This window comes from Fundulus heteroclitus, chromosome 4 (assembly GCF_011125445.2).
Source record: "Fundulus heteroclitus isolate FHET01 chromosome 4, MU-UCD_Fhet_4.1, whole genome shotgun sequence".
Classification (NCBI taxonomy): Eukaryota; Metazoa; Chordata; class Actinopteri; order Cyprinodontiformes; family Fundulidae; genus Fundulus; species Fundulus heteroclitus.
The window spans coordinates 31,137,501-31,164,062 of record NC_046364.1 but is presented as its reverse complement, the minus strand read 5'-3'; the positions used below and the strand labels follow the sequence as shown (position 1 = coordinate 31,164,062).

At 40.1% G+C, this 26,562-nt stretch overlaps 1 protein-coding gene across 6 annotated transcripts in view; it reads left to right on the top strand.

The window, feature by feature from the left end:
* Positions 1–26,562, top strand: part of tcf12 (transcription factor 12) — a 93,969-nt gene that overhangs the window by 14,691 nt on the left and 52,716 nt on the right. For all 6 annotated transcript variants that reach the window (XM_012855173.3, XM_012855176.3, XM_012855175.3 and 3 more), the window contains exons 4-5: positions 1,295–1,368; positions 10,523–10,625. In XM_012855173.3, the coding sequence (XP_012710627.2) occupies positions 1,295–1,368; positions 10,523–10,625 (177 nt within the window). The remainder of the gene's footprint in view (positions 1–1,294; positions 1,369–10,522; positions 10,626–26,562) is intronic.

Below are 26,562 nucleotides of genomic sequence, written 5' to 3'. Positions count from 1 at the left end.
TTTTTCAACATATGCCAGATGGTCTTGCTTGACAGTTTGGTTGGCATTATTGATTTTTGCCTTTTTCTGGTTGACTTTTGAAAGATGAGATAGTGTTTTTTGTTCATGTAAAGAATTAGTTTAATCGTTTCAGATCTCAGCTGTTTAGCCTGGCCTACAACAAATCATGCGCTTGTTCGTTGCCTCTTGGTACATTTTGGAGCATTGTATGTAACAATATGATCATGGAGGCATTTAAAGTAAAATAAACAACATTTTGAAAGTTCTGAACTCTTGAAGATATGAAATGGTTACATTTATTTTTTTATTTACTGGTAAAAAAAAATGTCAAGCCAGCTGCAAAGACCATTTATTTGACGAATTATGTTAATTTGAAGTATTGACATAAAATGCATAGAAATGAACAATTGTATTGATCTGAAATTCAAATCTGCTGTTTTTCCCCTGGATAAGCTCGGATTGGTTATAATCGGCAGGTAAAGTAATAGAAACAAAAATCTGAAATTGGTTTCCGTAGTCATTAAACGCAGCAAAACTGAGATTGTTCACTATTTTCAGGCTGTAAACGAAACATCCAACAGGATGCATTTTGATGCACTTTTATACATTTATATTAAAATCTGATAAGTTCAAGGGACATATGCTAACATAAATGGGTAATAATGTTGCAGCACCTTTCTTGTGGCCCTTAGATAAGCAGCCCTGTGAAACTTTTAATGGTGTTTGGTCTTTTTTAAGTAGCTATTTGCTAAACTTGAGGCTAACTGCTTTTTGTAAAGCTTCCCATGAGAAACTAAATCAAATACTTATTACTTATACTAATACTTATTTTCTTCAGTTAACTTCACAAGGATTTTCATCCAGGTTTATTTATTCTTTATTGCAACATATACACAAATACTCAAAAACAAAAAAGGATGTTTAATTTATACGGTTATGAAATAGAAGAGGGAATGGGGAGCAACAAAAAAGCATGGTCCTTTTGTTGCAATTTTTAAAAATAAAAAAGTTGTTTGTCTCTTGGATTAACTGGGAGCAACCTAAATCTTCACTTCTTATGATTGTAGTAGGTTCTATTATCCCTATCTTGTGTACAATACTAGAAATACAGTTTCTTTAAAACTACAGTATGCAGTTGTAAACAGAAGGCAGGAGGCTAAAGCTAGCCTATATGACCAGTGTTGTGTTTTATTCAATGTATTTATTTAGTTAAACTGTGAAGCAGATGCGCGTAAACGTACTTTGAACTTGGAGAGATGTTGCTGACTGAACTGTGCGTCTCTTGTTCTGACAGGTATGGATGAGCGGACCAACCAAGCGTCTTGGGCCCCAGGTGGCGAGTCCAGTCCGTCCTATGAGTCCTCTCGGGTAAGATGACCCACAATCTAATGCCTCTGAGTGGCCTTTCTGCTCCACAGCACATCATTTAACACTCGTTACATCAAAATTGGCAAAGTTTTACTCTCACCTTATCCCAGAGTCCGATATAGACGCGTTTCTCTGTGACAGAGTGGGTTGTTGAAATTGATTTTTTTGTTTTATCAAACTAAATAAGTCGTTGTGGAGGGAAAGCAGTGACTGCACAGTTATTTACTCAGCTTTTCTTCTTTTTATTAAGTCTTACAATGTTTCAAATCTTTCCATTTAGAATAAAATGTGTTACTTTCCCCTTTTTATGTAGCACAAAGGTAAATGTTAACATTTGAGCTACTGGTAAGTTATAATTGGCTTTCACATAATACCTAAAAACTTTGTTTAAATATAAACTGTTTCTGATTCGCTTTTAGCTCCTTCTAAATCTACTTCTGCCTCACAGGTAGAGTAAAACTACATCCCATGTATCTGCCGCCCATATTGAGTGGGGGAAGAGATATTATTTGGAAGTGTTGTGTACCTGAAATAAATATCTAAAAACTACATAAACTTCTGTTTTCTTTTTCTTGTATAATAAAGGGACATAAACTTGAATATTTGCTCTAAAATATATGCCACAAAACTGAGAAATAGGTGCATCAGTGTTTAACTGGGATGCTTTAGAACGTGAAAGCAGTTAATCAGTTCAAACAGACTATGTGAATCTATTATTGATGAATTAATTAAACGTTAGAGGTTTAAATTAGAAACTATTAGTCCGTCTGTTGAAATCTTTGAATTATTTGGTATGTTTAGCTGTAAAAACTGTTTATAAATTGCAAAAGAAATTATTATCTTGCATTTTTGTCCTTTGGGCTGTGAGTAATGTTATGGTGGGCTTTGAATGTATTGACATAGAACCAGGGCCGTGTTCTGGGCCCCCCTCTGTTTTTCACTGTTTTTACTAGAGTTAAAGTAAATGAGCAGGGTAGAATATGTGCCTCAGAAAAGGACATATAGGGAGGTAGTACTTTTCATTTACCAGAAATTAGGGTTGTCACCATACTGAAATTTCCAACTGGATGCATTTGTGTTTGTCTTGTCGATAAAGAGGGCTGCAAATGTTTTTCTGGCTGCACTAGACTTGTTAGCAGAGTTTAACCTTTCCAGTAGCAGATCATTGCAGCGCTGTGGTTGGAGGAAGTGTAATGGGTCAGTCATTTTTAATGTTGATTATATAGAGATATTGTCTATTGTTTCAACCTTACCAGGACGTTTTGGAGCTTTGTTGAGCTTGAGCACTGATAATTAATTTTTTTTTTTAGCTTCATAGTTGAGTCGTATCCGTTTAAACTCATCTACAGCTCATATTTTCTGTGAACCTTAACCGTTAGCTTTTGCTTACAGCTGTCAGTGGTGAAATTAAGTAAATCCATTCGCCCAAAAGTAATATTTTATTGTGTCAAAACGTTTAGATTATGAAGCAAAAATGGAAACAATCACAGACCCTCCTGAATTGTTACTAGAAATGTCTGCACGGCTGTGTTTAATGCTCCTCTGAGACACGTTTCAGGCTTTGATTATTAAAAGCACGCTACGAGCTTCCTGTAACTTTGAAGTGATTTTTATTCTGTTTCAAGCGTTATACACAAATCATGGCTTTTCATTTTCTGCTGCAGTGGGATGAGTGACATAGCTCATGGGAAGGGCTCTGGGTCTAAACCCACAATGAAAACACATGCAAAAAAAATATAAACAGGTTATGGAGAATAAAATGTTGTAGGTCTTGCAGTCAAAACAAGCCTTTAGTCTTCTGTGCATCTGAGGAAGCGCTTCAGATATTTATACAGATTTTGATTGATGAACACAATGTATAAACAATTATAATTCATTTACATTTCTTTTAGTTTACCATATTTGAATCATTTAAAGCTGAATTAGTTCCTATCAAGGCAAACCTTTATATTGCTCAGCATAATGCGTCCTATTATTCTTGTGAGAAAATTATGCGGTCTAGTGAAAATGTGATTTATTTGTATGGTTCCAACAACGCTTAGTGTAAATCACACGATTGTTGCCGCTGTATGTCTTTCTTCAGTTTAAATAAGGAGCTCTCACTGTTTCCATGAGCAAGTGTGAACAGCTCTCCCTGTTTGTTTGTCCCTCACACTTGGGCTGTTCTCCATGCCCTGTATGAATTCAGTTTAATGTCAATCTCCTGTCACTTTCCATTAGAATTCAGCTAAATGTCAGAGCCACTCGGGCTGCGTTACCTTGTTTATTTCTCTCTGCCCTTCCCGAACGAACATCTACAGGCTATGGTAACATAGGCGGCTTGATTTGAATTAGAAGACAGAGAGGCTTGAGATATCTTTGCTCCAGGTGCATATAAATGAGTGATTCTGACATTACAAGGCACGGCGTCAGCCAGCAGACAGCTGTTTGCCCGTCCATACGGCACTTTAACACAGCTGCACAGGCTTCAAATTTTCATGCAGATGGGAATATAAAGCTAATTTTTACTATTTTATTCTCTATCCATCCATCCATCTATCCATCCTTGCATGCATGCCTGGCTCTCACTGTGGAATCACAAAACGATGGAAATCTGTTGTTAAAATTCATTAGACGGGGCCAGGACCTGTTTCTTTTTCAAAACCTTTTAGCCTCTTTAATGTCGTCAGACTGGTTCTATATAGGAGTTAACTTGATTTTGCTGATCTGGCAGTAATCCCGCCTGGACTTGGTGGGTAAATCTGAGCAAAAATTGGTTATTTTCCAATGAGTTCATGGTTAAACAAAGGGAGGCGGTTATATTTTCACACAGGGCCCAGTTGGTGGGGACAGCGTTCCTCCTTAAAAAAAAAATATCATTTGAAAACTGCTACTTTTATGAATCTTTTGTCTGAAATAAACATTTGTTTGATGATCTGAAGCATTTAGGTGTACCAAAATATGTTTTTTCCATCACATACTGAAAATCAGAAAACGCAGCTGATGTTTTTAGTGGTGACAAAATGAATTCAAGAAAAGAAAAAATACTGTAACGATAAAACTGACATATTAACTTTAAAAGTCAAATAACTAAAAGGACGGTTGAGTTTGTGAGTTAAACAGCCCGTTTAGTTATTACCCTAAAGGTGACAATTTCAATAAAAAAAACCCCAAAAAAACAAGTCAAATCAAAGTTACCTCATGAAAAGGCAAATTTACGTTGAATTCATTAATTTTAGTGTAAATGTTACAAATTAGCCTTTTAAAAAGCGAAGGCTGACATTATGTTGAAATAATTTCTGTTGAACGTTTAAGGATTATCATAACCTTAAGCATTAAATATCACATTAAATATTTTAAAGGTGGCATTACCTTTGCGGCTTAACCTCAGCCCTCACCTGGACATAAAACAACCTAAATTATTTAAAATCAAATGAATAAATTGAAAAGTTAAAATCGTTCTAGTTGCAAAGGGTCTGTGTGAATAATTAGATTTTATTTATTGATGTTTGAAATAAATCCCTACTTCAAAACATCTCATATTCTATGTAGAAGGAGTTGAGTTTAATGCGGCGTTTACTCGCCTTATCTTCTCGGCTCATTCGAAGGCATGGCATTTTACTTACAGGCATTTTAATGAGCTAGTTTCAGCCAATGCATAATTTACATATTTCTGAATGTTTGCAGAGATTGTTAACTGCCAAGGATTGTTCAGAAATGTTTTATGTATTCAAGACCTTCCTTACATTTGTTCTACTTTGACTGTGTAAGAGGAGGTTGTAATAACTTCTTTTTTTTTTTTTTTAAATGTACCTATTACTTCTTTCAGTGTTTTTTTTCCACATAAAAAAAAAGAGAAGCAAAATGTTGATAAGAATTAGCCGTACTCTTTTAAAAAAAAATAGATCAATTTATGTTTTATTCACTGAATTTGTCCAAGGCTTGTTGGAAGAAATTCTGCATGCCTCAATCTTCAGTCTGCTACAGCGGGAATTCGGTGCCGTCCCTGAGCTTGTTTGCTGGTGCGCTGTGAATGTGCGATCAGTCGACTGTGAACGGTCCAGAGACCTGCCGCGCTGACCTTGGCTCGCAGCCAGACGCTATTTCCTGGGTAGCCGCGGCTGCAGACCGGCGCGCTGACAGGCAGGGCTGTGCCCGCTGCCACCGCACGACAACCCCCACTTCCCAAGTGCCCTGCCCCAATTGATACCCGACCCCGCGCGCATCCATCACGCCCATATCATGACTTCCCAAGGAGCCACATGCAGCCGCACGTTCACCTGGGATGCTGTACAGAGTGTGTGGGGGGGAGAAAAAAAATAAAAAATGGCTGTTTAAAGACTGTGGCGAGCGATCGGGGAGCAAGGCGTGAGCTCCGGCCTGCTTGCTGCCATAGTTGTCTGACAGTTATTTAGCCAGTAGTGCAAACGTAGCCCTGTGGCTGCCGTGACAGATTGTGTTAGTGTCTTGGATAGATGTAGGCCACCAGTGTTTGGGAATGAAGAGGGACCTGTGATTGATGATCTAACGGGCTCAAAGCAGCAAACACAGGGTAGCAGGGCTGTTAACATAAAATAAAATAAAAAAACAATGGTACCTTTCTGTTTTGGGCAGAACACCGATGCACTCTATGGGTATAAATGGCAGGATCATTTTAGCGTTAAGCTGTCTAAACCAGTCGTTTCTTTTATTATGTAGCACAGAATTTAAACAATGATGTTTTGAAACATGCGTACATTTTTAACATTGCTTTTTTTTTTTTTTTTTTTTAAAGAATATGATCCAAAATGCAAGAATTAAATTTAATCAACGTTAAGTTTATGAAAGTAAATAAGCAGATAGTATATTTGGAAGCCAGTCTAGTGTTTAGTTTAATTCTAATCTATGCTAGAATGATGCTGGGAGTTCTTCAGCACTTCAAAATTCAACTTGTTTCTCATACAGATACAGGTGGATTATCCTACAAAGATGCCCCACACATGCACACTTAGCCACCAGTAATACAAAAAGGAGTCTTAGACCTTTTAGTTTAGAAAATGGAGAACAAATATGATGTGTGTTGTACTTATTATATTCCTGTATTTTGATGCCTTTTTTTTAACATCACGTCAGGGGACTACAGCTGAAAAATAGCCATTGGCTAATTCTGGCTTTTTTCTTTTCTTTTTTTTTATACTCATGAATCGTAATGTCATGCGTTTTATTAAATTACACTGCCCCCCTTTCAAATAAATCAAAAATCAAATTAGAATGTTATTGAAAAAATTCATTCAATTCAGTAACTCAGTTCACAAAGTGAAACACAAAATAAAGATTAAATACATACAAGCTGATGTTTTCGAGCCTTTATTTCTTTTAATAGAATATATATAAAAAAAAAAAAAGTAAGTTTGGTGCCAGCCTCCAGCGATCATTGGGCGACAGGTGGAGTACGGCACAGTCGGTACACCAGCTCTGAAGAACCTCTGCTCACTGACCTGGTCACTGGTCAGCCATCAGAAAAGTTGCAGTTATGATGGTATAAACCTCCAAGGCACGTTCAAACTATCCTACCAGCATATAAATATGACTTAGACTTTGTTGAGGTGTTGCTGTAGTGTTGGGTCCACTGTGTCCGCGGCGTATCTCTATAAAGGGATGTTAGATCCAAAGAGCGCTCCTTTGGTTGAAAGGTTGCAGTGAATTTTGTCTTTAGCTTTCCTTTGAGGATAAACTTTGAAACCTCTTGCTTGATGGTCCTCTGGTTGACGATGGCATGTAAACTATTAGCTATTTTTCCTCTTTCTCTGTGTGGAAGCATGTATTTTGTTCCACCTACCAGGATCACAGTAGGAAAAAAAAAAGATAATAGTTTCAATGGTCTAATTGGCAGCAAATAAACACGATTTTCATGTAAAGAGTCACTTATCTGAATAAATGTTTGCTATAATTATCTGGTATTTGGGTTTTCTCTGGCTTGACTTTGCTCGCGTTAAAATACCCTCCTTTAATTTGAGCATGGCATAGAAACAAAACGTAAACCGTCGTTTGTTTTTGGCTTTTGCGCTGAAGTTGGGTCTCCTGCTGGTTTTCTAAACCCTAAAACGAACCACTTCGTTTCTGTTGTTAACTTTCCAAAAAAAGTAAAAAACAAAGCAACTGGACTTGTTTTTCGTAGTTGAAGACGTTTCGCTTCCTCTCCAGGAAGCTCTCTCAATTCAAAAAGTCTGGAGTAATGTGGAGTACCAAGCTTTATACTACTGCCCAAACAAAGGCCTTGTAATGGCTTAGATAACATGCAAATTGAACAGAAACAGGTCCACCCCCTTAGTAATGGGCGGTGGATAAAGCCATTAAGCCAGGAGATTGGAATCATACGGTTTTGTCAAGAAAGGCATTGTGGACAAAAACGTTTGGTTTTAGGCACATTTTTTGAACACTCAAAAGTTTGTTCATAGCCGAAAAAATTTCCGCAGTGTAGTTGGAAGTATATTATGACCTGGAAGACACAACAATTTCTTTGTTGACTTTGAGTCAACAAATCCGCAACTCATAGGAATCCACGGTGCGCTATAACATTGGTGCCGAAGAGAACCGTAGTTGCCTCTCCCAGTTTTATGATTTGACGGTTTCTTAGTGCTGATCAGCCAGCTGTGGGCCGTCTGGCCTTATGTTCCCTTTCTGAAGACTCTGGTGAGTTAACCTGACCCTAGCCAGATGAATTTCTTTCCACTTAGCTCCGCCTAGCTCCACTCACATCCATCTGGGACATCTCCCATAGAGAGTGATTTCTCCAACCAATTTTATTGTCCAGCCAATCAGGACGCAGGGCTGGAGTTTCATAGATGTGACGTAGTGGAGAAGCGACCGTGACGTGAGACTGTTTTGATAACAATGGCGGCTCGCATCAAGGAAGCAAGCGTTAACATTGATGCTGCTATTTCTTCCGCGTTGTCCAATCTATCTAATATTGTTTCATTAAAAGAACATCAGAGAACGGCTCTGAAGGCTTTTGTTGGTGGAAACGATGTTTTCACCCTTCTCCCGACCGGATTTGGCAAGTTTTGTTTTCCGGGGCGCGCCCGTGGCGGAGCAGTTAGTGCAAACCATGTTAGGAGGCCTTTAGTCCTCGACGCGGTCGGCCCGGGATCGACTCCGACCCGCGGCGCTTTGCCGCCTGTCTTCCCCCCTCTTCCTGTCAGCTCACTGTCAATAAAACGCGTGCCACTAGAGCCGCAAACACATAAAAAAAAAAAGTTTTGGTTTTTCCTGCGTCGCTCTCACAGCGTCACGGGTTAGCTTCGGTGTGACTGGTTGAAAAAGCACGTAAAGATGACAGACAAGTGGCTTATCCAATCATATGCAAGGATTTTTGATATGGCCCAGCCTTCTGAAACGCCATTCCTATGGATCTGTCCCAGATGGATGAGTGGAACTAGGCGGAGAGAAATCCATATGGCTAGGGTCAGGTCACTGGTGAGTCCCCTCCACTGAGACACTCCTCAGTGTCATGAATCACAGCTTCACCATCGTGTCCTTAAAGGTACACCAACGGGTCAGAGAGACCCAGACAAGGAAGTCCTGGACTCACCGGAGAGTCCGCTGAATACGTTCTTGTCCACATTATCTGATGGGTGAGTTTCTGCTTGACCAGCTGGGCTTATTTTATTTCCCTGTACCAACACACTCCTGCAACCCCCAGCGTCAAACGCGCCCTCCTGAAACTAAAATCGGATTCCTCTGGAGGAAAACGAACAAAGTGTTCATCCTCTAATTTAATTCACAGAAGTCGCTCGTTGTTTTGCAGTAGAAAAGATGAAATGTTTTTCACTTACTTCCTTCGGCGAAGTGTGTGTGTGTGTGTTATTTTGCCTGAGCTTCTCACTGGGCTGTTGTTGTTATTGAGTCGGTTCATGGTGTGATTAACAGTGTGTGCAGGCTGGCAGGAGCACAATAGGGAATCCCTCGACGCAGCACAACACTTCGCCGCCTTTGAAATTACTCCATCACCGTCCACTCGCAAGAAAAAAAAAAAAAAGATGGATAATAAGATTTACTTTTTTTTTTACTCTTATGTTGAATGCAAAGGCTACGAAAAAAAAGAAGCTCCATAGAAATGCAAGCCTACCGCTGCCTGATCTGTCTGGTGAAAGTTAATGTAGTTTTGGAAGACGTGTTTGACTGGAGCGCAGGGGAGGATTTTCACAGGGTTTGGGATTAACGCCGTAACGAAGCGTCTTTTATTACGCGGGACCCCGAAGTAACGGAGACCACGCTGTGACCGATATTTAGACCTAAGCCCCCCAGATGTTGATAACTGTCACGGAAAGGCTGTGCGAAACTGCAGGAGAAAAAGGCAATTTTTATAAGCTGCAGGTGTCAGGAAACAATGTCGGATTGCACTGTTTGTGTTTTTTTTTTTTTTTCGCTTCCAGTAAACAACAGGGTCTCATGGTCTACTTTGAACACAGCAACAAAGTATATGGAGCCCCAAATCCTTTTGTTCCTGATGAATTGATGGATGAAGTGCAGGTTGTTGTAGACCTATGGATTAAATCAGGAGCAGAATATTATATTTGTCCTGTTTTGCAGAGTCAGCAAAAACAAACAGTGGTAAAACAATGTTTTCATTAAAAAGGCTGTTATATAATTACATGTATGTTTGTGATAGTTGTGCAGCACAATACAAAAGAACAGAATATGCAACAATAAAATACAGTACAATGGTACGACAAAATGACACGTGTTTTTTTAAATAAGATTATCTTAAGCACACAATGAACTCCAGTTCTCTTCATTATTAACTGGACATCCTTTAACTGGAGGGTCTTCTCCTGGTAAACTAAGGTCCCAGTAAATACGCCACGTCACACAGAGGTACAAGCCTAGAATAAGTTTTTCAGTGCTGGTTGTTTTCTCCTTTATTGGGATTGAACGATGTTGAATCAAATCGATCAAATGAAAGCGCCGTCTCTTGCGAGCAAATACGTCAAACTGTGTCCACATTAGAAATAAACAGAGGCACCAAATGCACCAACGTCATTAAGACGAGCTGTGACCAGCAAATGTTATTATTTGTGTTTTCTGGAGCATTATCCAGACTGTTTATTGGTGTTAATGTGTTCTCCTTTTCCTACTTACTGTTGTTGCTCTGCATTGTGAATAATAGTCTGCTCTCCCCCCCCCCCCCCCTCAGGGTTTTGCAGACAGCCCTCATTACAGTGATCATATGAGTGACAGCCGGATAGTGTCCCATGAAGAATTGTCCCCAACACCTTTCATGAACTCAAACATAATTGGTAAGTAAGCAACTCCTTTTGAATCTCACCCTTTGGTGTTAGACTGTGAAAGAAAACTAACGGGTAAGGGGGGGGATGATGCATCTGGAGGTAGAAATGTTGAAAGCCTCACTTGGACACAAGACACTGTCCTTCCTCCTCCCCCCTCTTCTGCATGTCCCTCTCCCTCCTCCTGTGATGACCCTCCCTGAGGGTAGGAGTCACACTATCAGGACGGCTTTCCGTCACACCGAGCTCCGTCCGAGACGTCAAATCTCCCATCAGCGTCTTCTATCTGGAGGGTTCACATTTGATTTAAATACAGCTTTTCTTTCACATCAGGATTAAAGATTTTAACTTACTTTTAGTTAAAGCTTTACATTTTTTTTATCTGTGCCTTTTCCAGTTTGTGTGTCATTTACTGGTTTATACTATGTACCACTGTCTATTTTCATCATTTAAATATGATCCTAAATGAGGGTTGAAGTTGTTTCTTATCTCAGTTTAACATTGTTTCTTTTGAGCGCTCCCAACCCCTGTTTTTTTTTGATGCTCTTGGATGGCCTTTCATCAAAACCAGCGTCGCGTTTCGTTCACCCGGCTCTGAATAATGCATTCTTTCAACCTCAGCGTCTTTCCTTTTTTTCAAACCTGATCTAAATCATTAGCCTGCATTGCATCGATTAAAAGCTGGATGTGGCTGGGCGTCCAGCATCATTGTGATGCGTGGCCACTTTTATGACTAACTACATCTCAGCTCATTATACGATGGCCCTAAAGACTGTTTTTTTTTTACCAAGCACAGTGATTAGTTCACAAATGGCTGCGGCTGAATTGAACATAAACGTTATCTCTCTTGTAACCGATCACATGGCCGCTTCAGCCGTGCTTCCAATACGCTCGGCGGCGGCTTAAATGAGATCCGTTGCTGTGTCAGATCTCCACAGCATGATTGTAAACTTTTATATTGCCTTTTCTTATCTCAGCCTCTGAATTCTGCACTCTTATTAAATTGTTTTCCACAGTAAGATCTGAGACTTGCATAAATCCACTTTTTTTTTTTTCTTCTTCTGTGTTCTCATTAAATCAAGCCTGACAGTTTATGTTTCTCAGCAGTGCTCATGGTAGTACAGCCACACGGTGCTTCTACCACAGAAGAAGCTTTTTGCACTTTTGAATGAATTGTTTCATATATGAAGGCTTCTCCACATCTGTGTGCGCTGTACTGCAGCGAGCTGTTGATTCTGATATTTGGATGCCTGCACTGCTCACCACATTCAGAGTAATTGCTCAGGAACTGCTCTAACATCCACCCAGGATCAGTCATTCACAACAACAACAACAAAAAAAACAGGAACTTTGAAAACCGACCACTTAGAGGCAAAAGTGTGCTTGGTGACGCAAACCTCTTAGGAATACTTCCTACTTCCTGCTTCTCATTCAGTGTATCCTTCCTGGTTGGAAGTCCCCGACACAAACCTAAAGGACGGGTCCATGGAAGGTGACGTTTATCAGCCCGGTAGATCAGAAATGGCCTTTTGTTTTTAAAAACGCAACTTTAAATGGAAAATTCCTCTGGAAGGAAAACACACAAAAACAGTCTGACGTCATTTTGCACGTAGTTCAAACGATTGTCGTAGCAATTTCTTTCTTCTTGCTCACAATATAGAAGTTGCATGCATGGATAATTAGTTCATTAGGATGTCTGGTTTAAACATAGAGATCAACTGAACAACGTAATAAAATGCTTATTTTTAAATCTGAATATACCTTTCATAAGCTATAAATTATTCAGTTTAAGTGTTTACAGTTGCCATCGAGTCAGTTCGGACGCAAAGTTAATTTTACATTTACGTGTTCGATTCATGTTTCATTTCAATATAAAATCGTACATGATACGTTTTGGGTGTATTATTCCCTGGAAAAGCTGTACAACGGGAAATAGTAGGGGGAAAAATGTTTTTAACTGGAGAGCTGGGGACTCTAACTAAACGGAACTAAAAATAAGTAAAATGTTCTTAAAATGAGTGTATTTGTCCTGGATTTGAGCAGGTAAATAAGATGATTTGCCTATGGAATGAGATTTTTGCCCTTAAAATAGGAACAACTCATCTCCATCATCTCATTTCAAGTGCATGATGTCTAATTATCATATTTTAGGGGTTGAAATACTCATTCCATTGGCAGGAAATCTTATTTACCTACTCAAGTCAAGGACAAATACACTAACTTTAAGAATATTTTACTTATTCTTAGATCCATTTTTGCAGTGCAGTGATGACGCTGGTCTCTTATGGATCAATGGATCCAGACTTCACATGGATCATTACCCCGCCTACCGCTGATACAATCCTCTTATAGTTTGCGCTGCATACACTGCAGACTACCAGGCAGGTGGCAGCCACAATGTTCATGTACCCAGAACATCAAAACTATTCATAGTCACCGTCACGTGAAACTCTGCCTTAACCAGTTGTAACAATGATGAACAAGCTACTCTTGATGCTGCAGAGCTACTCTGCAACACGTCGTGTGTATTAAAGCTGTAGTTGGTAATCCTGTTCAGAAACACTTTTTGTAATACTGGGTAAAATGGTCCTTCCATCCTGAAAGTTGTCAATACATTAGGTAGTCACATAAAGGAGGTTTAAAAAATTATTTCGTTTGGGAGCTGCAGGCCTGTAAAAACTCTAACCAATCCATGCCCCTGGGCTCGAAGGGCATGGATTTGACAGAGTTTTGTTCCTGCCCTCACCCCCTTCTGTCCCTCAAGTTCTGTGGGTTTCACTTTATCTATTGGTTGTCCCACATGCCCATAATTCTGACGCACTCACGTAACGCCAGTGTCCGTGCTCTTTCCTTCATAGTTTCCGCTTGCTGGCTGCGCATGCGCTCTTCTAGTGTGTATGTATCCAGTTAGCTTAGCGGCTAGGTTAGCGATTAGCCGTTCATTGTTGCTCCACTGCTCTCACCGTAGACTTTGAACGTGGCAGAGAGTCACGTGAAACGAGCTGCGTTCACGTTTATTAGAAGAAGAGGAAGGCCTCAGTAGAAAGAAATTAGACCAGAGTGGATTTGGGAGATTTTTAAGACGTGATTCCCCCTGAATAGCAGAAGAGCAAGGTAAGATGGTCTTGCGCATGCGCAGTTATTCAAAAGGGGACTTGGGGAAGCTTCCGGAAAAATCTCTAGCTTTAATAATCAGAACACCTACTTACAGTAGATGCTCCAGTATGGCTTTTCCTGCTGATTTTTGTTGGTTCCTTTAAGGACTGTCCAACATAAAGTTGTGCTGCAGCTTTTCGACCGATATAGTGTTCTTGGAACCAGCAGAAAATTAGGGAAGTACAAGATTTACCCAATTAATGCTTAAAAACAATTGTCTCGAACCTCTGATTTTTTTATTTGAATCAAAAACAGTGTCAAATTATATTTTGTTTACTGAGAATTATGTATTTTTTTTCTTAAATGAATTGCAAAGAAATGTCAGATTTAGTAAAACTCGTCTTGCCCATCACAGACAAGAACAAATCAAGAGATAATTAAGCCATTGTGATGTCAAGCCGATGGGTTGGTGGATATCTACTAATTATTAATGTTAGCGGCCGGTACAGACGTGGGTTCTGTCCGCATGGGTAACATTTAGAGCGCTGGTGCATTAACACTGGAAACACCTGGCAGCCACACAGTGTGTTCGTACTATTCAGCCTAACTTAAATCTAATCTTAGTTCCTTCCATACAAGAATTGAGTACTATCCAAAGCCCCAGTTCTGAGCAAAAAGCTTTCTAAAATTAAATACAGTCATTACCTGTTTTGTCCATAAGAAAGTAAAGCAGTCTTATCAGTGCTTCACTTAAGGTTTCCTGCTAGTCCTAGTGGATGTTGGGCCTCAATTTACTTGTTCTAATTATTAAGCCACAGGGATGGCCAAGTGTTCATAATACTGACAAGAAATGGTTACATCTGATTACCCGCCGAGAGTTTTTTTCTGGTGGTGTCAGCTTGAAATGGGGAAGTCAGTGGGGAAGGCTCATTTCAGGCAATCTGGGCAATTACCCCAGGCAATGAGCTACACCTGACAGAGCTGCACTTTGCTCATTTAACTCACTTTATATTGTGAGCGCGACCCACTGCTTTTGGCTTGTGCCATTAGGTTTCTCTGCATTTTACCCTCAAGATGGGAAACAATTTGATTTGAAATGTTAAGAAATGGTTTTAAAGATGCTATGCAGGACCAAAGCAATTTCCAGTTATCATTAGTTGTTATTGGACTATAGCAAAAAATAGGTGCTGTATATAATATATATAATATAAATTAAAAAAAAAAACTTCCAATCGTGCATTTGTTACGACTTTCTCTGTATTGTTTGGCACTTTCTTGGGTCAAACAAAAAAAAAGCTTCTTTTTTCTTTCTTTCATGTAGCCAAATTAATCACTTTATCCTTCATCGTTGTGAAACAGAGCGAGGTTTCATCGGAGCTCTCACCGCTTAGCTTTAGAGGTTTTTCTATCCGGTCTTCCCAGCCATGTGCCTGAGGGCGTGATATCACAACTGCTGACTCACGTCTCTCTGGCCCGCTTCATATCTAGCGTTCATTCAGCTTTAGTCTTGCATAAAAGCTAATCAGCTTATAGCGGCGTCATCAACACACGCATGCAGTCACATGCACAGTGGCGACGGCCTGTAGACGTACGTCCACGTGCGACCCGCAGAAAACTACCTGACTGGTGTTGCTTTATTTAGAAGCCATCTCATTAAAGTTTGTTGCACCCACTGATTTACATTGGAACCTCACAGGGAGGTCTTTTCTGTCTCCGCATATTTATTTTAGCGCAATAGCCAAATGGCTGAACTGCCAATTGTGCATAAACATAAAGTGTTTTTTTTTTTTCTTTCTTTGCTTCCCGAGGCAGTTCTGTACAGTACATGACATTACAGTACGTCACGTGCAGGACAGCAGGATGCTTTAGCTGACGAGGCCGGTTTAATGAGTGGGTTTGTTTCTGAGTGCTATTTATCAAATAGTTTCTTCAGTTTGTGCTCTGATGTGCTGCTTGCTGTAAATAAACAATAAACTAAAGCAGTGGGAAGTCTACGGTACAAAAAGTAAATATCTTCTAATTTTAGCGAAAAAACTGTCTAAGCTCATAGTTCTGCTTAGTTATTGTATTCTAAGAAGAGTGTCATTGGTTAAAAAAGGTGTTTATAATGTGGATTATAAATAATACACCGCTGTGTATTTGTTTCCTGTCGGGTCTCAACTATTCGCACCATGATAGGTCTGAGGGTTCATAAATAAAAAGAAGCAACCTTCCAACCTACCTGTCCTCCGAAATTTGTTTGCAAATTTGTCATTTCATTTAATATGCATCCAGCAATGTGTTTGTTTTCCTGCCGCATTTTGTTTCAATTATTATGAAAAAAAGACATTGATTCTGCACCGTGCACGGGCCAGTCCCCTCTCGCATTTCTCTTTTCCACCTAATTGATCCCTAAAGCTCTCCGCGAGGTGTCAAATCCCACATCACGCTGGCATCCCCGGTGTGTTTTTACCGGGGCAGGTGTCATCCGCTAATGCTTCGTCCCATGGGAGAACATCCCCAGACCCAGACCCAGGCTGTGATTGTGGCCAGGTGCTGCTCAGGTGTGCACTCAGTTTGCAGTGCAGCGTGGGTCACAGGTGCTGCCAGCGCTGCATCCTCTCCCCTCGCTGCTGTTCATACCCACACATATGTACACCGTGCAAGCTTTTAAGACATAATGTGGTGGTAGCACATAGTTTTTATATATATATATATATATATATATATATATATATATATATATATATATATATATATATATATATAGTGGATAGACTGGCGTAATGTAAAATGAGATATGAGCAGAGAAAATTAGATGCATGCAGTACTGTTTAGTTGATGTAGCCGGTCATTATGCAGAGCCGGCGGGTATGCTTATCTCTCATTGTGGTCAGTGAAGCGTGAAGAGCCAAAGATGAGCTGAAAGGCCGAAAATCCCATTTCTCCTTCCCCGTACGGCCCATGCTTCTCGCACCCCGCACCGCCTTCATGCTTCTCTCAGCCCATCTTGGCCTTGCCCAGCCCCTGCCTCCCTTCCTTAGGTCCTGGCCCCCAGCGTGAGGCTGGCGAGGCTGACCAGCTGTAGAGGATCAGCTGTATACTGAGTAATGCCCCAAGGGCCGCCTTTCTAAAGCGGATGGAGGAGCAGTGGTGTAGCCAAGTTATGATGACATAACCAGTCTTTCAGGAAGCAGCTGCGAGGATCAGAGTGCCATACACTGTACTCGATGAAATATTATGATAATTGGAGAAATGTCTTTATGCAGTTCGCTTGAGTCTGTTCTCAGCACATTTTTTTACTTTTCTAAAGGAAAGTTGAATTCTTAGGGGAAGGTCAGACATCTTTTGTATGTATTTGCATATATGTCTGGAGATGTTAGAAGAGTGCAATTTTTTTCTTCAAAGAACTTTTCTGCTGAGTGGTTCTCAAAAAAAGGTTTTGCTAAAGCTAATACCTTCATGTGAGACGGACTATGCTTCTGCGTTTGTCCCTCTAAAATCTATCTCTTTCTCTCTCTACCCTCCCAGTTTGCTCCTTTGCTTCATGCAGGTGCGGCCAGTGAGAATGTCAGAGCTTATTTAAAACTAATAGTCGAATGAAAACAGAAAAATGACTTACTCAGAGAAAGTGTTGCAAGTAGCGATTTAGGGCTGCTGAGATTAGCGATGCACTTGGTCTTCTGATAGGATTAACTTTATTTAAACTGGATGACAGTTCCACCCTGGAGTGAATGTATTTCTATTTAATATAACATTGGATGTTCTTTGCATCTAGAAAATGTACATTTAGTCACAAATTTGCTTGTGACTCAACAATAAACGTAATAGAGCTCAACCCTAACCCTAACAGTTTATTTAGCATATTTTTTTCTTATGTTTAAAAGATCATAGACTTCAGTACATCGGGAATCTGTAGATGTTATCTTTAGATAAGAGTAGGTCCCAATAAATTAGAATATCATTGAAGTGTTCAGTAATTTCATTAATTGAGTTAGAAACTAAGCCCATATACATATGTAATGTTCATTCAAACAGAGTGCAAACAGAACATTTGAGAGCAATTAAACATGATTTTGAACACAAATCTTCAAATCATGGGGAAGACCTCTGACTTAATCGTTATCCAGCAGATTTTCCTTAACATCCTCCACAAGGAGGGAAAAGACCTACCAGGTAATTGGTAAACTCTGGCTGTTTACAGTGTTGTATCCAAGCATATTACCTGGTAGTTGAATTGAAGATAAAAGTCGGGTACTGTCGTGATGGGGTTTCTAAAGGACCCAAACTGAGAAGCTGACAATGATGGAAATGAGCTTGTTAATGGCAAATGAACAAAGATAACTCACAGGTGATTCACGGGAAGAGCAGCACATGAAGCATGGGCAGCGTAATGGGAAGAATCAGTAATGAGCAATGAAAACCAGTCAGCTTATATACTGAGGTATGGGTAGAGAATGGCAATGGTTTCAGGTGACTTAATCAGGGGGAATTGGGAACAGGTGTGGGGGAAATAATGCAGGAAGGCAGGGGGGGGGGGGACTAAGAAAATAAATTAAAATACACAGAGAACAAAACACAATAAATTACTGAGAAACTAAACACAAATGATTGAAATAACTTTGGAAGCTCCTATTGCCAATAATAAACAACAGAAGACTATTGTAACTATAATAAAGAACTCAGATAATATCACAAACACTAATGAAGACCAAACACCCAAGAATCACGACGTGTACAAAATACTGCAGGATTGTGAAGCAAAGGACAGGAAAGAACTTTGGGGAAATTTTCAAACCACCACACGTAGTATCAAGAACACGGGCTCTTGAATCAGAGACCGTGTCAGCTTCTGTGCTTTTTATTTGAAAGAAAAAGTGGAGATGAGCAGAATCCCAGCTGCTTGAGGTCCAGTGTGAAGTTTCCACAGCCAGTGATCACTTGAGGAGCCATGTAATTGGCTGGTGCCGGTCCAGTTTGTTCAAAGTCAGAGAAGCTGTCTTTATAAGCTGTGACATGTAATCATCAAATTCATCAATAAGAAATGCTTGAAATATACCACTCTGTGTTTTGATTGTGTTGTGTGTTGTAATTGTATACATGTTTTAGTTTTTGACAAAACATTAGTGAACTAAATGATATTCAAATTCACTGAGATGCACCTGTATGAACAAACTCAATAAGTTCACTTGTCTTTTACCTCAGACATGATTTGTTGTCAGATATAAAAGAAAACAAATATTACACAGTTGTCACAGACAGCAATGCTGTTATATATTTAGTTCATCCAAACACACAAGCAGTAGAAAAGCTTCTCAGCTTTTATTCATCAGTAGTGCAGGTGTCTGCTTGCATTTATCACACTGCCCCAGTTTATATAAACATATGAACCCAGCTCAGACAAAGTGGGATTCCAATTGTATTGTTAGACCTCTTTCCAATATTTTATGAAACAGGAACTCTACCTGTACAAGAGAAGAATGCGTGAAAATCACCTCTGATCTCAAATCCAAGATGGAAAACCGTGTTTTATCAAGTTTTTTTCTCTGATAAACCGAATACTTTGTCTGCATATCACCAGTTTAGCCCTTTCTTTCCCACCGTTCTCTGACTCCCACCCTCATTCCTTACCACAGTCACCACTGCTTGCCCAGGCCCCCCCTGGTCCATGCTGGGTGTACTGGCAAGCGAAATACTAGATAATGTTACCCTCCCCTCTTTTTTGGACTGTAGTGGATTGTGATTGGATAATGAAATGCAAACATTTGTTTCGCCTCTACTCCCACTTGACAATGCCTGACATTTTCTCCTACGCTGGCACAGCCCCGAGAGTGTAAAGTGTGGGAAGTGTAGAGAGAAGCACGTCTCTGTGAGACTTGTGCTTTAATGCCAAGGATACGGGGGTGGTTAGGTAGATTTTCTTTTTTTAATCAAGTTAAAACCAACAAAACTCTCTTCAGTGGCTGCTGTAGTTTTCACTCTCCCACCATGCCATCCCTGCATAGAGAGATCGTCTAAAGATCCCCCCCTTTCTGACTGGTTCAGTGTTTTATTTAGTGCAGGCTTGTGCTCTTAAACTCCAGACCTCTCAGGGTTTGTGGGGGATTTCGTGCAAGAAAACATGCCCACAGTGCCGTGAGTCGGATCGGCATTCCTTCCTCGTCCTTCACCTCTCTTTGGTTCTCTGTTGTTGTGCTGTTCAACAGTTGTTTGGCATCTCATCCCAAACATCGACTCGTTCTTTGATGTCGCATGCTGTCTTCATTCTAGCAGCCAACGGGGAGACATTTCTGCAGCTTGTTAAACATGCTCTGATTTATTTATTTATTTATTTATTTTTAAGATAGCAATCTCACAACTTGACAGGGGCGATGGCACCGAGCTCGCATGTGAACGCGAGATGCAGGAGAGCGTGTTGCAGCAGCATCCATTACAGCGTCGGCGCGCTCGCATGTTGGGAGACGTTATTAGGGAGCTCATCGCCTCTCTCCTCTGAGAGAATGGATGTGTGATTATGAAGTCATCAGCTTTGAACCAGCATGGCCACGGAGGAGCACCCCTCCTCGCTGGGTCCTCGGGGTGCCATTGATTGGTGACCATGTGTTTGTGCCTGATAGACTGTGAAATGGTGTGTTGCTGCCACGGCTGTGTCACACCTGCGTCCCACCGAAGTGATTGATTGGTTTGGTCATGTGGAATGTTCCCATCTGGTCCGCAGTAATGCATTTTTTTTCCCCTCGTTTGTGAATAACAAGCACCGGCGGGGAGAGTAGCCGGGATCGGAAAAAGGCAAAGGCCAAGCGAAAACATTTTCCCCTGTCCACCTCCCCCATTTTTTTCCCCTTCCTTTTTACCATCTTAGAAAAAAAAATTCAAATAGACCGAGCCGTGGCACCTGATAATCCCGGGGAGGGAGGAGGGGGATAAACACAATCTGGAAATCCACTTCTCCTCTCTTTTATCGTGTAGGGATGGATTTTTAGGAGCAAATAAACTGTTTAGCTTGTAGGGGCCGGGGCTCCTGATGCTGAAAAGCATATTTACCACAGTGTTGGATGCATGTGATTTTGCTGATTATGCAATCTTGTTTTGATTAGTAACGTGATTTACAAAAGCCCATGAGCCCGAGTTATCTTTCCTCTTATTCCTGTCTTCTTCCCAGTTTGATCTCTCTTAATCCCAGTCCCTCGCCTTTAATTGATCTATTCATTCAACCTAATGGCTAATTACACATCAGGCTGCATGAGCAGATGCATTCATCATTCTAGTACGTAATAATCAGTGACATTTCAACAAAGAAAAAAAATAAATAAATATGCAAATAAGAACTCATTAACATTTGCTCTCGCTGTTTTGAATAATGTCACATGCTGGGAGGGCTGTACGCAGAAATTGATGTCGAGCTCAGGGCAGGGGAGACGTGTTTCCTCGGCGTTTTGTTGCTCTGCCGTGCTCCTCTATCCCACTGTTGTTCCTAATACTGTGCTGCAAACATTCTTCCGACAGGCAGGGAGGAAGCTGATATGGTACACTGGCCCGCCGCCCCCTTATTTCCTCATCCGCGCTGACCTAACCTCTAACCCAGCCAGCTTTTATTTACAGCGGGGGGAAAAAAAAAAATCCCAGGGGAAGCATCAAACGGCTTCGACAGAATGAATGTACACAAACTCTTAAAAGGGAAACAAAAGGAGGCACGTTAAAAGGTGTGATGAAAAGGCGAACGAGTGAGTGTACATCTGATGTGTCCCTGTCTCGTCTCTGGTTGCCAGAGGAATGTATTAGTAACCATGGAGCCTGTCTAATTTTACTTCCAACGCAGCCAGACAGGCCAAATCCTGAACTGTACATGGTGGAGATCTCCCTGGCATTCTTCTCAGAGTGCTGGTCTTTGTATTACAATCTTTTCTGTGGATTTTTAAGGAAAAAAGTTAACATCAAGTGGTAGAAAATCATATAGTTCCTTGTGATTAAGTGCTAAAAGTGTTTTCTTGTTTATTTGTGCATGCTGCAATGATCTAATTATAGCAATAATGTTTTGCGGTAATGTGCCATGAATCTCCTCAGACTGGAACATAAGCCCAGACATCAACACCAAACACATATTTAATCAAAAAAAAAAAAAAAAAAGGGGGAACAAGTGCGTTGGTGCATGTTGAAGTACATTTGGTTTCTACATTAACAGCATTTCACCATTCAGTATCATGTGTTTGTTTTCTTGGTCTTGGCTTTCCTTGGAGCAAGGAAAATATGCTCGTTTCTTTTGGATGGAAAAATTGGGCCTTGGAATGCATCTGAGAGGCAGTGAAGCACGCTCACTAATTGGCTAAGTTTTTATGGCAACGGGTTTTGAATTGATCCTGGGGGGACGGTGAGGTCACCGCTGCTCGCATTTTCAAAATAAAGGGTGGAGCGGAGCACCATTTTATGCCGTTCTGCTCTGTGATCAATGAGGATGCAATCTATTAAGAACTGGCCGGCTTTTGCTTCAAAACACTGTTCTTAAAGGTGACCTATCATGCTTCCTTTTAAACATTTAGGACAGGTCTGTGGGTTACACAAAACATGTTAATTACAAATTTTGTAGAAGATTTCACTTCTCCAGTTTCGCCTATTTTGAGCTCTTTCCAGAATGAGCAGGTTTTATGGCCTCATCAACTTCATGCAAATAAGCTGTAAGCATGCACAGTGGTACATCAGTATATCTTTGACCCTGAGTCAGACCCAGAAGCTGGAGAAGTGATGCAAAGATGCAGCAACAGTTTCTGAATGGTAAGTAAGTAGCCTATTTCTACAAGGCTGCCTTAAGGCTGAGTTATACTCACACATTGTGTTGTGGCACGGATCTGTGTGTGGACTGCACGCTAGCCGACAGAAGCGCTGTAGGTGTTTATACTCGATGCGGACGTAAGTGCAGTGTTCTCCAAAAACACAGGGGGCAGTACTCAACATAACCACTGGAAATGCAGTAAACAAGAGAAGAGACAGTTTCCGTCGCACACTCTTAAGTGGCCCTGTGCAGGATCGTAAACAGTCTTGAGAAATAGTTGGTGTGTTTGTGGTAGCTAAACAGAAATAAACAAAGGGTTAGAAATGTTGAATGAAGGTACGCGGTGTGCAGGGGAGGGGTGTGAGCAAGAAGCGCACTTGAGTGTGACCGACATTGTTAACAACCAATCAGAGCCAGACACAACTCCCGGCTCTGATTGGTTAGTCTGCCCGGGAGCGGTGTATTTCTGCCTATGGCAGCAGGACCACTGGGAGGAGTCAGAGGAGCATGATTGTTTTTCACAGATTATCCGTCTCATATTTTACTGTCAGGATATACTTTTAATAAATTACCTTTTGTAGGTTTACAGGTAAAATTTGTAATACTACTTCTAGAAAAAAAAAATCTCACAATTATTTCATTGTTAAATTATTTGATTTTTAAAACCCTCTGTGAAATAGAAAGTAAATCAGAGTAAAAACTTTTGACGACCCCCACATCATTTTGGTATGATATATCATGCATTTCAGGATGCTAAAAATTTAAACTCGATACTGATACTAAGGAAAAGATTCGGTAGTTTCAACGCAACAGAAACACTTTTTCAAGGACTATTTGTGATAAAGGTCAGAAAAATATTACCAATTCAGGGTTTCCCCCAGAAAATGGGCTTATCCTGGCAGTGGGTGTCGTTGTGAGTGGACGTACTGTGCTTCGAGGTAATAACAGCTAGCGCGTTAGCTATTTAGACCGAGAGGTTTTCTCCCGAATGGAAACTTTAATGACTGTCTTGTGTCGCTTTCAAACATCGAGGCGTCAAACATCTTTCGCTGGGCCTTTCTCTCCTGTCTTGTCGTTGTTTTCTGACCCTTCCGTTCATGTTTTGTCTGAGTGCCGTTTGCACCTGTATCTCTAAGCTCCAAGGGGTGTGACTTTGATTGACGTGTGATGACAAAAAAAAAAGTTTGGCCACGGGCGCAGAGAGCTGCATCCCAAACAGACTCTTTATGTAACCAATTAGAGACCAGAATGAAAGCCAAAAGTTTGAGACGATACATACTCACTCTTCTGACCGGCGCTCATGAAACATTAAAATTAGGAGGCCTACACGAAAAGATAACTCTAAATAAACCCAAAATGGAATGGGAATGTTGGAAAAATCATTTTTTTAAAGACCGAATGTGATAATTCCTTTTTATTTTGTAATTTATGTTAACTATGTTTGTGTGTTGTTGTTTTTTCCTGCAATTTGATCAGGATAACTCCCCCGACTGATAAGCCACCACTGGTTAAAGATCTAAATTTAGACATAGGGAAAATGTTCTTGCTTGTCATATGGGAAAGTAAATTTTTTTGCGTATTTTTTTACAGTTTTAATTTTGCTCTATTTGTTTCCTAGACTTGCTACATATATTTAGATTAAAATAAAGTGTTATTTACAACACTGTGACATGGTGATGAATATAGACTCCCTCTTGAAGTGAGATGCCTCGCAAGCATGCTTACACCTTCACACCTTTGAGTGATATGCTAATTATCAGGCTCACAGAACATTTTCATCTGAACTCACGAAATCTTTTCCCCTCGTGAGATTAAATTTTCATTCGAACAGGGACATACTAAGCGATGGTGGGCTTCGTACAATTTATTTGATTGATTGCGGCCGCAGTAATTAAAGCGTTTTAATCATGGTAGTTTTTGTATTATCTACCCGTTCCTGATGTTTTAAGGACGACAGCAAATTTTGCTTCCCGTCAGGCCCCGCTCGCAGCCTAATTAATAGTTCTGTGGCAGCAGAGAGAAAAACACATGCTCGGCTCCTCATAGGGCTGCACAGAACAAATAGGCTTCCCTGAGACGTAATAATAACAATATTAGTGTTGCTCTTGTTGTGAGGCTGTGATCACACACGCCTGTTCAGAGGAGGAAAAACAGAACTAGCTTTCTGCTTGTGTTTCCCTTACAGTCTAAACAATCTACTCTTTATAAGCGGTTTAAACCTGCGCTTTTAAATGAAGGAGTGTTTAACGTTTAACATCAAACATTTTGTTTTGTAATTTTTGTTTTTTCCTTCTTTTCTTTTCTCCAAAGATCCTAGTGACCTATTTTGCTCCCAGTGAGCTACAGCAGTTGAGCATCAGATGGGAGATTGTGTCACTGCGAGATATTCTGTTCAGCTAATTTAGGCTCTCGGCTTTGGAAGTGACCGACCCAGCAGTATGTTCAACTTGATATATCACTTTGTTCTACTTTACTCCAGCAGCATAAATATACGTTGTTCTCAAATCTGTGTGGAAAATCCTGTTAATCTTTGTAAGCAGGCAGTTGCCACGGACAGATTTTAAACATGAAATTACAAGAACCTGGCGTAAAAAGGTGAAGTGAAAGCTTGCTGTTCTTTTTCTTCAGTACTTGTTTTGTTTGGTGGTTTCTTTAGCTGGTTGATTTGAGAAGGTCTTTGCAAAGTTCTGCATTTATAGCAAAATTAAAGTACCTAAATAAAGGATTTTGGACCATATCTGCTGAATTAGGAAACAGGGTTAAATATGATTGCCAGAATCTAAAGTTTGCTATTACCGCAGGTAATTATTTCTTCAGTATATCCTTTATGTGTTGCCTAGTGAAAGATGTACCATTTTTTTCCTTTAGGTGAACAATATTATCAACAAACACTTGAGCTGCATACTAAATACAAACAAATAGCATTTCCTAGCGTTCACACTGCACTATCTACAGTGATTAGCTCAAAAGCTAAAGTCAAAGGGATTAGATTAGACTATCTGAAAAAACTAAACTCATTACAGGGTTTATTCATTAAGATTAGCAATGGATAAATTAAAATAGTTAAAATTTTACTGAAAGCCTGAAGTGTAAATATAAGCAGAGATAATGTTTTACACCGCCATGATGGATGTCCAAAAGGCAAAGCTGAATCTTACAGTTTAGCCTAAAATCATTCATAATGAAATGAAATGTTTAGATTTAAAATTATTTTTTAGTTAACCAAGGAGTTTGTTTCTGATAGTAAATGAGACAGATGAAAAAGTTGTGTCAGTTTCAAAAGAATATATCCGTTTTTATTCAGATTTTATTTTTTAAAAACGGCATGTCAAAAATATTTATACCCTTTATAGTAATCAGTGGATGAATCTATATTGGCATTGGGTCAGTTAAACCCTAATAGATTTGTATTTTAATCACGTTGGAAGGCGTCCTAGCCATCACCCTAATCTTTAGCTCTCTCACAGGTTCTCTGTCACGACTCTGGCCGGGCCGCCCCAAAACCTTATTATTACTTGTGGTCAGAAGAAAAATGTTGGTACAATTAAAAGATGACGGTGAGCATAAATCTTTCCGAGGCATAAATAATTCTGGATTTACCCTTATAATGAATATTTTAAAGCATCCACACAACTCTGGCTTTTAATATACATGCAACACGCAGCCATGCTGGCTTCTCTGGAGAGTTAAGCTAACAGATAATCAGCGTGGAGTAAGACTGGCTCCATCTAATACGGTCTGACTAAGCAGTTCAAATTAACCGTGTGTGAGGACACTTTGCATGAGTCAGTTACTATTTTCCCATCCAGACAACGTCCCTGTTGGCAAGTGTATTCGCTTAACTCAGCTGTTCCTTGAAAAAGGTCTGATTCTCTAAACGGAGATCATTCTCACTGCTGTCTAATGCCAGTAAGATACTAACTACTCATGTTTTTTTTTTCCACAACCCCACTTCAAAATAGGCAATCATTTCCTTAATGTAGAGTTGCAAAAATGGATCCAAAAATAAGTAAAATGTTCTTAAAGTTAGTGTATTTATCCTTGATTTGAGCAGGTAAATAAGACTATCTGCCAATGGAACGAGTATTTTTACCCCTAAAATAAGAT